Here is a 16,910-nt window from a genome sequence, read left to right as displayed (position 1 = left end):
TGAACCCCAGAGGCAGAGCTTGCAGTGAGCCGAGATCGCGCCACTGCACTCCAGCCTCAGCGACAGAGAGAGACTTCGTCTCAAAAAAAAAAGGCAGAATAATGTGTTAGAGACATTCAAACATTTTAATCATTTGACCATTTATCCCAGAAAAATAAAAACATATGTTCACTCAAAAACTGGTATACAAATGTTCACAGCACATTTTATTTGTAATGACTCAAATATGGAAACGACCCAAAGGCCCTTCAGTCAACGAACAGTTCAACAAACTGTGGCACATTCGTACCATGGAATACTATCCAGCAATATAAGGGAGTGGGATACTGACATACACAATAACTTGGATACATATATAGACAAAAACATACCTCTCAACCATGGGGTAATTAAATAATGCTCCCCAAATGGAAGACACGTGGAAAAAAAGATCTCAAGCTAAATCATTATAATCTACAGATCAATTCTGTAAACCATAATTTCTCATCTCTGGAGATAAATAAGGAGAATCTTAGTTTGACATGCTACACTTAATATCTAGAAGAAAATTTAAGAAGTGATATTGTAAGGAACATTCCAAATAAGCTGTTTTGATTACGAGACAAACAAAAAAATCACCTTTTTCTCCCTTCATTCTGGACCACCAGTCACACATGTTTAACTTGGTACTTTTCTATCCAGACCAGCAGAAGACACTCTGTCAACTACGTACTTGACAATTTGATCAATTCACTATAGTGAGTAACCAGGATGACATGTCTAGTGATTTCTATATATATTAATATCAATAATTAAGAAGACAATCTGCCACTTCCCATCAAAATCATAAGACTTTAGGACATCCTATACAGTTCTACAATTTACACAGTCTCTGCAACCTTCAAACCTATGTCCTATGCGTCGCCAATTAGTGCTGTCCCAAGAATGTGATACAGACTTACATTTTGAAAGATTTTTTTCAAAGAAAAACATTTGTATTAATATTTCTAATTTTGCTAATTCCTTAATCCCTTGTCTTCTTCAGCCTAACTTTCTCCAGCCCAAACAGATTAACTAATGAAGGTCTGTAGAGATTAGCAAATAAGAACTTGGACTTGACAGTTCAAATCTGGGCTTAGTCATCTATAGCATATACTCAACCTACAGTTTTTTCATCTGGAAAATAAGGAAAGCAAACTCCTTTAGAAGATTACTTTGCATACTAAATGATTTAATACGTAGTAAGCCTTCAGCATTGTACCCACCAACATCAAACCTCCAAATTTGATACAACAATAAGGATCATGTTGTAGGGGGAAAGAGGACAGACAGAATCCAAACTATTTAAGAATTTATGATCCAATTCAAAGTTTGCCCATGCTTTGCTCCTACTTGGAAGATATTTACAATTTGTCAAGACTATAATAACATCAGCAAAATTCAAGACAGCTACCTTAACTAAACACACAAAGTCCAATTTGGACTATTTGGTTATTCCCCACTAGTAATATCAAGAGGAAACTGGGAGAGGAGTAAAATGATTATTTTCATATGGCAGAAGAGTGGCAGGGTTTGAAAGAGCATGGCCCTGGGAACCAGGAGGAGGCCTGCTTTTGGCCCTGTCTCTTCCTTGGCTAGATAATCAGAGCAAGTCACCTCCCTACCCTAGGCAATCTGCCAAAGAGGGGCTTAGACTGGAAGGTCTCTAAGAGTACTCACAGAATTAGCATTCCATCTCCTCATGTGGAAAAAGGAAACAAAAGTGCTGCATGAATGCCAATGCAGCCACAAATATCTTCAGGTCTGGCCTTTTAGGCCTCCAGTAGCCAGAGTCCTGTGTGCCATGCTCCTCTTTTCCATCTGATAGCTCACCATCCACCATAACCCAACACAAAACTAATGTTAAAACTAAGAACTGAAAGTGGCCTTCCTGAAACCCAGTCATGCAAATATTTATATACAGTTGAAAGAAATTCAAGCTTACCATTCTCTCATATCATTACTTCAAAAGAAGGGAAACAGAAGAAGGAGGAGCCATTTGAGAATTTAAGTGTCAAGGAAATATTTTTCTGGTTCAAGCAGAACAAAAGAAGTTTTAATGCATAGAACCCCAAACTAAATTGAAAGCAATGAGTGACACACAGAAACTATTTACAGATGGACAGAGATAGATTATAAGAGACAGTGGTCACTCCAGTTCAAGGTCATTCACATTTGAGAGGCTAAATATACACACGCAAATACTGATAAATAGGAGAACATGAAGAATCACTGAAAGACTGAGATAACATATTGTAGAATTACAAATAGTTCCTGCTGATTTTTATTAAATAACTCCAGAAATAAAATAATCAGGAGTTAAGGATATGGCTGGTAGTGTGTTACTGACTGTAGCCCATGTTGGGCAGAGTGATTAGGATGATTTCAAGAGGGGACTCCTGTCTCTACCAGATCAATGAAAGTCATTTTGGACATTTCTGGTAAAATATTGGAAAGAAAGCATTTTTTTTATTGGACTTGAAGCAGAGAGTTACCACATAGAGAACGACTGCCAGCCTTTTCAAAACCAATATGCCTGAAGCATGGTCCCTGTGGCTTTCAATTACAAGTACCATTAAATTATTTTTTGTGCTTAAGCCAATGTGCTATTAAGACTTCCCTAAATAATAAGACCAGGAAACCTTTATGTTTGCCTGGCCTTCAGGGTGGTCAAATGAGTTGTAAAGATTATTATTAAATGTCATAATCATTAATATAAAAAAAACCCCAAGAAACAAAGTCATAAGTGTAACAATGGACTGACCCACAGATATGTATAGAAGAAAAAGTGACTGGGCACGATAGCTCACACCTGTAATCCCAGCAGTTTGGGAGGCTGAAATGGGTGGGTCACCTGAGGTCAGGAGTTCAAGACCAGCTTGGCCAACATGGCGAAACCCCGTCTCAAATAAAATACAAAAATTAGCCAGGCGTGATGGCAGTCACCTGTAATCCCAGCTACTCGTGGAGCTGAGGAGGAGAATCACTTGAACTCAGGATGCGGAGGTTGCAGTGAGCCAGGATCGCGCCACTACACTCCAGCCTGGGTGATAGAGCGAGACTCTGTCTCAAAAAAATAAATAAATAAAATAAAGTAAGAAAAGAAAAAGTATTCTTGGGTCATACGTATTAGGTCATCCTGATACATATATATGTACTTCATATTCCAGTACTTTAATACAGAATATGAGAGAAGGCAATTGCTAAGTGACAGCTGGGAAAGGATTTTTTTGTATTTTTTTAGAGACAGGGTCTTGCTGTGTCACGTTGGTGCTGCAGGTTGGTGTGCAGAGGTGCGATCATAGCTTACTGTAACCTAGAACTCCTAGGCTCAAGCGATTCTCCCATCTCAGCCTCCCGAGTAGTTAGGACTACAAACGTGTGCCACCACGTACAGCTAATTTTTACATTTTTGCAGAGAACAGGTTTCACTACATTGTCCAGGCTGGTCTTGAACTCTTGGCCTCAAGTGATCCTCCTGACTTGGCCTCCCAAAGCATGGAGATTACAGGCATGAACCACCACACCTGGCCTCAGAAAGGATTTGAAAAGGAATAAATGAGATAAGAATTGAAAAGTCTTCTAAAGAAATGTGTAATATAATAGTCAAGAACATAACAGTTGAGTGATCTATTTAGTAGAATATATTATTGGGAATGGGGGGATCAATTCTAAGAATAATGTTTCTTAAATTCTAGCATGTGCAAAAATCACCTGGGAGCCTATTAAAATGTATATCCCAATGATCCCCCAGGAAAGACTATATAATAGTTGGTTTGGAATACATGACTGTGCCCACACCTGCCCATCCCCCAACTCCAGATGGAGGGAACACACAGGGAAAAACCATCAAATCAGCACTGTTTAGGAGGAGAGGAGGCTTTTCTAGACATGTGGAATCTTTTCAATATCAAGCAATTTGTTGAAAAACAAGAGTTTTCAGTCATTAGACCTTGCAAGAATAAACTCATCTCTTGGAATAATTTCTGAAACCTGTAAGACACCTGAAAAAAAGAGTCAGTTTTCAGAGTACAAGTCCTTGACATCCATGATTAAGTTTATTCCTAAGTATTTTATTTTATTTTTTTTGAGACGGAGTCTCACTCTGTCGCCAGGCTGGAGTACAGTGGCACGATCTTGGCTCACTGAAGACACCACCTCCTGGGTTCAAGCGATTCTCTTGCCTCAGCCTCCCAAGTAGCTGGGACTACAGGCATGCAGCACCACACCCAGCTAATTTTTATATTTTTAGTAGAGATAGGGTTTTACCATGTTGGCCAGGATGGTCTTGATCTCTTGACCTCATGATTCAACCTGCCTCGGCCTCCCAAAGTGCTGGGATTACAGGCGTGAGCCACCGTGCCTAGTCCCGAATTTCATTCTTCTTGATGTTATTGTAAATGAGACTGTTTTTTCAATTTCCAATAGAAAAGAAAATATCTCATTATTAATATACAGAAATTTCATTGGAAATGCAATTGATTTTTGTATGTTGATTTTTAATCCTGCTACTATGCTGAATTCATTTATTAGTTGTAACTTTTTTTTTTTGGCAGGGGCTGGGTGTCTTATAGGGTTTTCTAGATAGAAGATCATGTCATCTGCAAACAGAGATAACTTTACCTCTTGCTTTCCAACTTAGATATCTTTTATCTCTCTTTCTTGACTAAGTGCTCTGGCTACAGAAGCAGAGACTGCAATGGTGGCTGCCAATAGGGAGGTACTCATCAAAGGGTACAAAGTTTTGATTATATAAGATAAATCAGTCCTAGAGATCTGCAGTACAGTATCGTGTCTATAGTTAACATACTGTATTGTATTCTTAAAATTTTGCTAAGAGGAGCTGGGCATGGTGGCACAAGCCTGTGGTCTTAGCCGGTCGGGAGGCTGAAGTGAGAGGATATGCTTGAGCCCAAGAGTTTGAGGCTACAGTACACTATGATTATGTCACTACACTCCAACCTGGGCAACAGTGAGACCCTGTCTCTAAATAATGAAATAAAATAAAATAAATTTTGCTAAGAGGGTAGAGTGCTCTTAATGATAAGAATAGAACAAAACTTTTGGAGGTCAAGGGTATAGATTTATAGCACAGATTGTGGCGATGGTTTCATAAGAGTATACTTATTTTTAAACTATTTTTAAACTCATCAAGTTATATATATTAATTATATACAGTTTTTGTATGTCAAAATTAGAATGTTGGAAAAACAAATTTTTTAAAATGTCATGAAAATATTAATAATCAACTTCATGTATTTTAATGTAAGAATTCTTTTAACTAAAACATTTATTTACACATTGTCTCGGGTACCTGCACAGCCTTACCTGAAAGTGTCTTTTGGTAAGAAATACATTGATGTCTCCACAAAGAAATAGCAGATCTCTCTCGATTCTGCAGTCCATTCAGTCTTTCTGCTAGTCCACCTCTGTTTAATGAATTATAATGTACTAAATTTAGTTAAAAGGAAAACTTCAGAATATTTGGAACATTTATATTGTATAACCCCCAACCAGAGACAAACAGATAAAACATGCAAAATTTTAATGTATATTTGTTACCACATTCTCTTCCTAGAGGCCATGTCCTCATAAGTCAGTATTTTGTTTTCTTAGAACCTTGGTTTTCTGATTCCTAGAAATATGGGCGAATACTATGTCCTAAAAATATCATATTCTTGGAAATATGATAGCTAAATATCAGTTTACCTCTTTTTCGATTCTTTCTTAGTTCACTTATTCAATCCTAAAACAAGTACTGCTTACTTACCACCTGCTATATGCTGGCACCTAGCACTTCGTTAGGTACCAGGGACACAAGGACAGCTATGCGTGCTGCCATGGAGGTGGGAAAGCTCCCAATGAGCTCAGCAGATGGGAGCAAACAAAGAATTGTAAAGTGGGCTCAGAGTTCCAGTCAAGAATAACCTTGCCAACTGTTGACAGAACACTCAAATAAGAGCACTTGGGTATGGGTCCCTGATTTGGACTCCAGAGATATTTGAGTATCAATCACAAACACACAGCAAGGATACCAATGTTATAAAAAAGAAAACTTCCATGTACAGCAGAAAGACAATTTATAACGATAGATATGCAGGCACTGCAGAAGAGCATTAACCTATCAATGAACACATATACTCACTGAGATATATTTATGCTTATAAATATATAGGTGAATGTAAATTACAAATATAAGTAAATACATATATATGTAGAGAGAAAGAGAAGTTATCAACTCCTAACATAACTATAATTTCAAGAAAAATCAAGACCAGTTGTTAATTACCACTATAGCTACATGCTATATAGGTTATCAATGTATTATCTCATAAGTATATTATCTTATTACCAATTCATTAATCATTTCACTACATTATCTTTATTCAAATAATATCCCTTTGAGGCAGAAAGAACAGATATCAATACCCACTGCACAGATGATAAAACCAGAATTTAGAGAGAGATTAAGAAACTTCTCCAACATTACGTAACTAGCCAGATGAGGAACAAGCTGTTAAAACCAGAATGGACTTAGCACAGCATGTTGCATTTAGTAAACTTTCAAAAAATGACCACAATTGGTGTAACTGTTTTTATTATGTTTTTTACTTGCAGCCTATATATAGCCCTTTCAATTATGATGGAAATATTTTAATAATATATAATATTTCTAGTATTAATACCTATAGAAAAACCTAGTATGTTTTCCTATAGGTTATTATTTCTGAATGTACTTGTGTGTAGCACATGTCACAGAAAAAAAGTTAAAACCTCTTATACTCAGAAATATGCCATAGCACCTCTACATGTCAACCTCTACTTCCTATTAAGCCCTTCTTCATATCATTGTTTACATTAAGTAACTCGTTTATGCTTCCCCTTTACACAATACTGTGAAGTAGGTACTATTATTATTCCACTTTATAGATGACAAACTGAGGCACCAAGATGTTAAACATCTGTCCAAGGTTAAATGTCTAATGAGTGGTGTAGCTGGATGCACACCTAGGCAGTCTGGCTCCAGAGTCCAAACTCTTAGTCTTGATAATATACCTAGAACCTCTTAAACAGTATTATTTAAAATGATAAGCATAATAAATACAAGAAGCAAATGCTGTATTCTTTGCTCATTATCTAGATAATTATTTGCCAACTGTTGCTTTTCAATGCTGTGACCTTACAGAAAAAAAAAGGCACAATGAACTCTGAAAATAGTATCTGGTTAAAGTCAAGCCTAGAACCTCGTAAGAAAACTGTGGGGATTACAGGACAAAAGGTAAAAACAACAGTAAACATATGCACAGGAGCTCTCTACACATAGCGGTATCTGGAGCCCTCAGATAAAATCTGCATCTCCAGCTAAGTTTGGCCATTAGGGCCTGTCCTGCAGGGAGTTCGGATCAGATGCACTTGAACTCAAGATAAGAAACACCATGTCCTTCAATTAACAATTCTATTTCTAGTAAAAAACCTATCTCATGTTAAAAAAATTAAGTCATACCAAAAGTTCAGGAAGGCCCTACCATCTATATCCAAATTAATTCTTTTGAACGTAGCCAGACAAGTTATTTATAAAGGCCAAACTCCAATGGAATAAAAATATGACAAATGCACTGAGCAAGTTAAAGTTAAGATATCCTAATTATCTTTTCTATAAAATCAACAGACTGGAAACCCATCTCAAAAGATTACTGGTATCAATTCGACACTGGTAAACATTTCTACAAAATCAATATGGAGAAGTAAAGAAGGATAAAGATTCAAAAATATTCCAACTCATTTCTAGTCAAGATATTTTTAATAAGCTATACAACCAGGTAAAGAATAAATAATTAAAATGACTGTAAATACAGTATTTTCAAGTTTTGCTTTTGTTTTTATTTATTTATTTTTATTATACTTTAAGTTCTAGGGTACATGTGCAGAACATGCAGGTTTATTACATATGGATACATGTGCCATGTTGGTGTGCTGCACCCATTAACTCGTCATTTACATTAGGTATTTCTCCTAATGCTATCCCTCCCCAATTCCCCCACTCCATGACAGGCCAAGGTGTGCAATGTTCCCTACCCTGTGTCCAAGTGTTCTCATTATTCAGCTCCCACCTATGAATGAGAACATGCGGTGTCTGGTTCTCCGTCCCTGTGACAGTTTCCTCAGAATGATGGTTTCCAGCTTCATCCCAAGTCCCTACAAAGGACATGAACTCATCCTTTCTTATGGCCACATAGCACTCCACGGTTTATATGTGCCACATTTTCTTTTTTTTTTTTTGAGACGGAGTCTTGCTCTGTCACTCAGGCTGGAGTGCAGTGGCTGGATCTCAGCTCACTGCAAGCTCCGTGTCCGGGGTTTACGCCATTCTCCTGCCTCAGCCTCCCAAGTAGCTGGGATTACAGGCGCCCGCCACCTCGTCCGGCTAGTTTTTTTTTTGTATTTTTTAGTAGAGATGGGGTTTCACCAGGTTAGCCAGGATGGTCTTGATCTCCTGACCTCGTGATCCGCCCGTCTTGGCCTCCCAAAGTGCTGGGATTACAGGCTTGAGCCACCGCGCCCGGCCTATGTGCCACATTTTCTTAATCCAGTCTTATCACTGATGGACATTTGGGTTGCTTCCAAAACTTTGCTGTTGTGAACAGTGCCGCAATAAACATACATATGCATGTGTCTTCATAACAGCATGATTTATAATTCTTTGGGTATATGCCCAGTAATGGGATGGCTGGCTCAAATGGGATTTCTACTTCTAGATCCTTGAGAAATTGCCACACTGTCTTCCACAATGGTTGAACCAGTTGACAGTTCCACCAACAGTGTAAAAGCGTTCCTATCTCTCCACATCGTTCCAGCACCCGTTGTCTCCTGACTTTTTAATGATCACTATTCTAACTGGTGTGAGATAGTATCTCATTGTGGTTTTGATTTGCATTTCTCTGATGGCCAGTGATGATGAGCATTTTTTTGTGTAAGGAGTAAGGAAGGGATCCAGTTTCAGCTTTCTACATATGGCTAGCCAGTTTTCCCAACACCATTTATGAAATAGGGAATCCTTTCCGCATTTCTTGTTTCTGTCAGGTTTGTCAAAGATCAGATGGTTGTAGATGTGTGGTATTATTTCTTTCTTTTTTTTTTTTTTAATACTTCAAGTTCTAGGGTACACGTGCACAACGTGCAGGTTTGTTACATATGTATACATGTGCCATGTTGGTGTGCTGCACTCATTAACTCGTCATTTACATTAGATGTATCTCTTAATGCTATCCTTCCCCCTCCCCACAATAGAACCCGGTGTGTGATGCTCCCCTTCCTGTGTCCAAGTGATCGCATTGTTCAATTCCCATCTACGAGTGAGAACATGCGGTATTTGGTTTTCTGTTCTTGCGATAGTTTGCTGAGAATGATGGTTTCCAGCTGCATCCATGTCCCTACAAAGGACTCAAACTCATCCTTTTTTATGGCTGCATAGTATTCCATGGTGTATATGTGCCATATTTTCTTAAACCAGTCTGTCACTGATGGACATTTGGGTTGATTCCAAGTCTTTGCTATTGTGAATAGTGCCGCAATAAACATACGTGTGCATGTGTCTTTATAGCAGCATGACTTATAATCCTTTGGGTGTATCCCCAGTAATGGAATGGCTGGGTCAAATGGGATTTCTAGTTCTAGATCCTTGAGGAATCGCCACACTGTTTTCCACAATGGTTGAAGCAGTTTACCGTCCCACTAAAAGTGTAAAAGTGTTCCTATTTCTCCACATCCTCTCCAGCACCTGTTGTTTCCTGATTTTTTAATGATTGCCATTCTAACTGGTGTGAGATGGTATCTCATTGTGGTTTTGATTTGCATTTCTCTGATGGCGAGTGATGATGAGCATTTTTTCATGTGTCTGCTGGCTGTATGAATGTCTTCTTTTGAGAAGTGTCTGTTCATATCCTTTGCCCACTTTTTGATGGAGTTGTTTGCTTTTTTCTTGTAAATTTGATTGAGTTCTTTATAGGTTCTGGATATTAGCCCTTTGTCAGATGAGTAGATTGCAAAAATGTTCTCCCATTCTGTAGGTTGCCTGTTCATTCTGATGGTAGTTTCTTTTGTTGTGCAGAAGCTCTTTAGTTTAATGAGATCCCATTTGTCAATTTTGGCTTTTGTTGCTGTTGCTTTTGGTGTTTTAGACATGAAGTCCTTGCCCATGCCTATGGACTGAACGGTATTGCCTAAGATTTCTTCTAGGGTTTTTATGGTTTTAGGTCTAACCTTTAAGTCTCTAATCCATCTTGAATTAATCTTCGTATAAGGAGTAAGGAAAGGATCCAGTTTCAGCTTTCTACTTATGGCTAGCCAATTTTCCCAGCACCATTTATTAAATAGGGAATCCTTTCCCCATTTCTTGTTTTTCTCAGGTTTGTCAAAGATCAGATGGCTGTAGATGTGTGGTCTTACTTCTGAGGACTCTGTTCTGTTCAACTGGTCTATACCTCTGTTTTGGTACCAGTATCATGCTGCTTTGCTTACTGTAGCTTTGTAGTATAGTTTGAAGTCAGGTACTGTGAGGCCTCCAGCTTTGTTCTTTTGGCTTAGGATTGTCTTGGCAATGCAGGGTCTTTCTGGTTCCATATGAACTTTAGTTTTTTCCAATTCTGTGAAGAAAGTCATTGGTAGCATAATGGGGATAGCATTGAATCTATAAATTACCTTGGGCAGTATGGCCATTTTTATAATATTGATTCTTCCTATCCATGAGCATGGAATGTTCTTCCATTTGTTTCTGTCCTCTTTTATTTCACTGAGCAGTGGTTTGTAGTTCTCCTTGAAGAAGCCCGTCACTTCCCTTGTAAGTTGGATTCCTAGGTATTTTACTGTCTTTGAAGCAATTGTGAATGGGAGTTCACTCATGATTTAGCTGTTTGTCTGTTATTGGTGTATAGGAATGCTTGTGATTTTTGCACACTGGTTTTGTATCCTGAGACTCTGCTGAAGTTGCTTATCAGTTTAAGGAGATTTTGGGCTGAGATGATAGGGTTTTCTAAATATACAATCATGTCATCTGCAAACAGGGACAATTTGACTTCCTCTTTTCCTAATTGAATACCCTTTATTTCTTTCTCTGGCCTGATTGTTCTGGCCAGAACTTCCAACACTATGTTGAGTAAGAGTGCAGACAGAGGGCATTCCTGTCTTGTGCCAGTTTTCAAAGGGAATGCTTCCAGTTTTTGCCCATTCAGTATGATATTGGCTGTGGGTCTGTCATAAATAACTCTTATTATTTTGAGATACGCCCCATCAATACCTAGTTTACTGAGAGTTTTTAGCATGAAGTGCTGTTGAATTTTGTGAAAGGCCTTTTCTGCATCTATTGAGATAATCATGTGGTTTTTGTCTTTGGTTCTGTTTATATGCTGGATTATGTTTACTGATTTACACATGTTGAACCAGGCTTGCATCCCAGGAATGAAGCCAACTTGACCGTGGTGGATAAGCTTTTTGATGTGCTGCTGGATTCGGTTTGCCAGTATTTTATTGAGGATTTTTGCATCGATGTTCATCAGGGATATTGGTCTAAAATTGTCATTTTTTTTGTGTGTCTCTGCCAGGCTTTGGTATCAGGAAGATGTTGGCCTCATAAAATGAATTAGGAAGGATTCCCTCTTTTTTATTGATTGGAATAGTTTCAGAAGGAATGGTACCAGCTCCTCTTTGTACTTCTGGTAGAATTCAGCTGTGAATCCGTCTGCTCCTGGACTTTTTTTGGTTGGTAGGCTATTAATCATTGCCTCAATTTCAGAACTTGTTATTGGTCTATTCAGGGATTCAACTTCCTCCTGGTTTAGTCTTGGGAGATTGTATGTGTCCAGGAATTTATCCATTTCTTCTAGATTTTCTAGTTTATTTGAGTAGACATGTTTATAGTATTCTCTGATGGTAGTTTGTATTTCTGTGGGATTGGTGGTGATATCCACTTTATCATTTTTTATTACGTCTGTTTGATTCCTCTCTCTTTTCTTCTTCATCAGTCTTGCTAGTGGTCTACCAATTTTGTTGATCTTTTGAACAAACCAGCTCCTGGATTCATTGATTTTCTGAAGGGTTTTTAATGTCTCTATCTCCTTCAGTTCTGCTCTGATCTTAGTTATTTCTTGCCTTCTGCTAGCTTCTGAATGTGTTGGCTCTTGCTTCTCTAGTTCTGTTGTGATGCTAGGGTGTCAATTTTAGATCTTTCCTGCTTTCTCTTGTGGGCATTTAGTGCTATAAATTTCCCTCTACACACTGCTTTAAATGTGTCCCAGAGATTCTGGTACTGGGACATGAGTACCACTTGATTTCACTGTGGTCAGAGAGACAGTTTGTAATAATTTCTGTTCTTTTACATTTGCTGAGGAGTGCTTTACTTCCAACTATATGGTCAATTTGGGAATAAGTGCGATGTGGTGCTGAGAAGAATGTATCTTCTGTTGATTTAGGGTGGAGAGTTCTATAGATGTCTATTACGTCTGGTTGGTGAAAAACTGAGTTCATTTCCTGGATATCCTTGTTAACTTTCTGTCTCCTTGATCTGCCTAATGTTGACAGTGGGATGTTAAAGTCTCCCATTATTATTGTGTGGGAGTCTAAGTCTCTTTGTAGGTCTCTAGGGACTTGCTTTATGAATCTGGGTGCTCCTGTATTGGGTGCATATATATTTAGGATAGTTAGTTCTTTTGTTGAATTGATCCCTTTACCATTATGCAATGGCCTTCTTTGTCTCTTTTTATCTTTTGGTTTAAAGTCTGTTTTATCAGAGAGTAGGACTGTAACCCCTGCTTTGTTTTTGTCTTCCATTTGCTTGGTAGATCTTCCTCCATCCCTTTATTTTGAGCCTATGTGTGTCTCTGCACATGAGATGGGCCTCCTGAATACAGCACACTGATAGGTCTTGACTCTTTATCCAATTTGCTAGTCTGTGTCTTTTACTTGGAGCTTTTAGCTCATTTATATTTAAGGTTAATATTGTTATGTGTGAATTTGATCCTATCATTATGATGTTAGCTGGTTATTTTGCTCGTTAGTTGATGCAGTTTCTTTCTAGCATCAATTGTCTTTACAATCTGGTATGCTTTTGCAGTGGCTGGTACCAGTTGTTCCTTTCCATGTTTAGTGCTTCCTTCAGGAGCTCTTGTAAGGGAGTCCTGGTGGTGACAAAACCTCTCAGCATTTGTTTGTCTGAAAGGATTTTATTTCTCCTTCACTTATGAAGCTTAGTTTGGCTGGATATGAAATTCTGGGTTGAAACTTCTTTTCTTTAAGAATGTTGAATATTGGCCCCCACTCTCTTCTGGCTTGTAGAGTTTCTGACGAGAGATTCGCTGTTAGTCTGATCGACTTCCCTTTGTGGGTAACTCGACCTTTCTCTCTGGCTGCCATTAACATTTTTTCCTTCATTTCAACTTTGGTGAATGTGACAATTATGTGTCTTGGAGTTGCTCTTCTCAAAGAGTATCTTTGTGGCGTTCTCTGTATTTCCTGAATTTCAATGTTGCCCTGCCTCGCAAGGTTGTGGAAGTTCTCCTGGATAATATCCTGAGGAGTGTTTTCCAGCTTGGTTCCATTCTCCCCATCACTTTCAGGTACACCAATCAGACGCAGATTTTGTCTTTTCATGGTATAATAAACACTGTGAAAAACAACTTGACCATCAAAATGGGGAGACAGATATAGCTTTATTATTACCAACACACTTAAATATCTAACAATTTTGCATTAGTGTTTTTTATGCTTCAAATAGTTCCATGAATAAAAAAAAAAGAAGAAAAGAAAAGAAAAAGAAAGCCCAAAGAGACTGAGTGACATTTCCCACAGGGCAAACCAGAGAGAGAAGGGCCAGTGTGCTCCAGGCTTCAAATGCCAACTACCTCTCTCAATCCTTGCTACCTGGCCTTTATCAGGTAAAAAAAAGTTTTTAATCACCACAAACCACCATCCCTTCACCAAAGGCAGACAAGGCAGTCACAGGCCTTTCTAGTCAGCTCAGTGAAACAGGAACTCTTCAGTTTGAAGGCCTGACACTAACAACCCTAAGCACACCAATCTCATTTTTAGTATCTAAGCACAGTAACTTCAAAACAGACATCCTCACTTAGTTATTCCTAGTAATCACAACAAGAAAATAATCAATTGCATGTTGTTGGAGCAGCTTCAGCCACTTCTATGAATGTCCCCTCCACCTTCTATTGAGGACTCCCTGACAGTGACCTTCAACAGCACTGTGTTCTCTCCCCTACCCTCTCACTGGGCCTGAAAAGCCACAAAGGGACGGCCTTGCTCTTCACTGCAGCTTCCAGACAGACCATCTGGCACCCTCCCTTACACTCCAGCTCCAACTCAGCCTGCCCAACGCCAGGGCAGGCATTATCAGTGCCCGCCCAGCTCCAAGACGGTGTCCTCTATCTGCGTCAGCTACTCTAATCTTGAAGTCCCGAACTACCTCCCTCCAGCGGCTCAACTCTGGATGCCTGTCACCCTTACTGCCCCAGCTCATCACTTACAGTAGCCTGACTCCGTAAGTGTTTGACCAACCTTTCACCAGTCCTCAATCAGTGAGTTCTACCCCAACTCACCATGATCCACATCCTGCATGTTCTCATTCCCACCTTACCCAGCTTAGGTTTCATAGGTCATTATTATAGCTACTCTCAGAACTCCTGTCAACCTCTTTTAGTGAGCCCCCGGACCATCCTTGTGCTCTGCCCATATGTGCAGCCCAAGGGTCGAATCCACACTGCCTGATCGGTCTCAAACTCAGTCTGTGACCACAACTTCCCAACAGGGCCTGATCCTGTCAGCCCTGGAGCCCTTCTCCAGTTCATTTGTCCCCACTACATGACCATTTCACAGATTCTCTCTCCTCAGACCCCCACAGCTCCCTCCTCATCCTCCCTGTCAGCTAATGAACGACTGCATTTTACTGGAATAGAATTGATCAGAAAAAACTACTTCCCAAGTCAGATACACGTGCCTGTAACGGCAGGGACTTCGCCTTCCCAGCTGTCCGTGGATGGCCTGTCTGCTCCTTACCAGGTCCATTCCAGCACCTGCATGGGCTCTGCCTGCCCTGGCCATGGGTGCACACTCTGAGCTCCTGACAAGGTCACCCCTGTTTGTGCCTCCCTTCACCATGGCAGAGACAACTCCATCAGTTGTCCCCTCCCTCCCCTGCCTCAGCAGTTTCCCCTTTTCTCTTGGACTTTCCTATCAACATACAAACATGATGAAATTTCTACCACCTTTAAAATAAGAAACCTTGACCCTCACATTCACTTTCAACTAATGCACTATTGATCTGTTCCCCTTAAAGCAAAACTTCTCCAGAGTTTCATCGTGCTGTCTTCAGTTTCTCTCTTTCCATTCTCTCGAGTCCATGGCAGTCTGCTTTGCCTGGTCACGCCACTGAGATGGCTGCACACCCTGCCCTTCACCGTGGAATCACAGAGGTCAGTCCTGGCAGCGTCTGTCACAGTGGGTCACCCTCTCTCCTCACTTGCCTCAGCACACCATGCTCCCTTTGTTTTGGCTCCTCCCTCAGCAGTTTCTCCCTCCATACCCCAACTTCTGTAGAGCACCCAGGACTCAGGCCTTGGACAGGTTCTCCTCTCGCCTAGCAGTGCATCTCCTGTGACCCGACCTAGCTCATGCTTCAAAAGATCTGGACACTGAAGTCTACGCATTCACATCTCCAACACCAAGCCTGCCCGTGGACTGCAGACTCATAGTCCCACTAAGATGTATAGTATCTAACTGAAAATGGCCAAAAGCCTCATGATTGTCAATCAAAGATACAAAAACAAAAGCACCTGCTCCACTGCACACTCTATTCTTCCAGCTGCTCAATGAAGCACCTCCTTAGGGCTTCCCTGAGCCTGTTTCAAACTGAAATGTCCTCCCCCACCTCTGGACCCTTCTCTGTCCCCCTTTTTCTGCCTTTTCTCCATAAAATTTCTCTCTCTGACTTGACATCTATTTTACTTGTTGGCTCCGTACTACCCTTCCCCCGATACAGGCCGGGCTCCATTCACCTTTGCTCTCTGTTATGAGCAACCATTCCACTTTTCTTGCTCCAGTGCATGAACAGTGCTTGGCAAGTGGTAGGCCCTCAGCAGGGCTGGGGACATGACTTTCTGTAATTGCACGGCATCACCTTCACCAACAAAGACATGCTAATTCCTCTAATGGGCTTCCTTTCCTTTCTTCCCAGAGACTATTACAAACCACCTTCTATTACAAATTACATTCTTTTTTGAGGCCACAACTTCTTCACTTTGGGCATAAGGCTTTCTGTCTCATGGTGAGTAGGCACAAATGGATCTCTGTGCTCTGGCCATACCACTAGACTTGGCCACATTCTCATGCTCTTTCCTCCACTGGTGTACTCAAGCTGGGGCTCTCCTCTCCACCTTCCTTCCCTACCTCCTCTTCAGGATGCTGATAGAGCTATGGTGCAAACTCTGTTTATTCGGAATCCCACTGTTTTCAAAATCTGTCTCTCCTATTCCCTGAACCCTCTCTAGAGGCTGGATCTTTTCCAGGTGACTGGTAATCCCGAAGAGAGGAATCAAAGCCCTCCTGTCTGGTCCCCAACTCCCACATAAGAGCCATGACCCTGTCCTCACTCCTTGAACCGTGTTCTACTTCAGCCACAGACCCTGGGCTCCCCTGAGTGCACACCAGGCTTGTCTTCTCATGATGCTACAGTATCATCTGTGCATCCAACACCTACACTCTTCATGATCACATTTACTCTTTCTACTGAAACTCCTTTGCCTTGAAATGCTCTACCACTTTTGCTTTTGTGGCAATGCTTCATACAGGTTCTCTTTCTTACTTTCTTTTGTTGTTGTTGTTTTTTGAGACAGAGT

General features: G+C 40.2%; 1 protein-coding gene across 7 annotated transcripts in view; it reads right to left on the bottom strand.

Annotated features, from left to right (window-relative positions):
- LOC113219520 (DNA repair-scaffolding protein) overlaps positions 1-16,910 on the bottom strand; it is a 457,358-nt gene that overhangs the window by 307,496 nt on the left and 132,952 nt on the right. For all 7 annotated transcript variants that reach the window (XM_026456190.2, XM_026456189.1, XM_026456192.1 and 4 more), the window contains one exon: positions 5,347-5,447. In XM_026456190.2, the coding sequence (XP_026311975.1) occupies positions 5,347-5,447 (101 nt within the window). The remainder of the gene's footprint in view (positions 1-5,346; positions 5,448-16,910) is intronic.

This window comes from Piliocolobus tephrosceles, chromosome 7 (genome assembly GCF_002776525.5).
Source record: "Piliocolobus tephrosceles isolate RC106 chromosome 7, ASM277652v3, whole genome shotgun sequence".
NCBI classification, from domain to species: domain Eukaryota; kingdom Metazoa; phylum Chordata; class Mammalia; order Primates; family Cercopithecidae; genus Piliocolobus; species Piliocolobus tephrosceles.
This window is presented reverse-complemented; position numbering and strand designations above follow the sequence as displayed.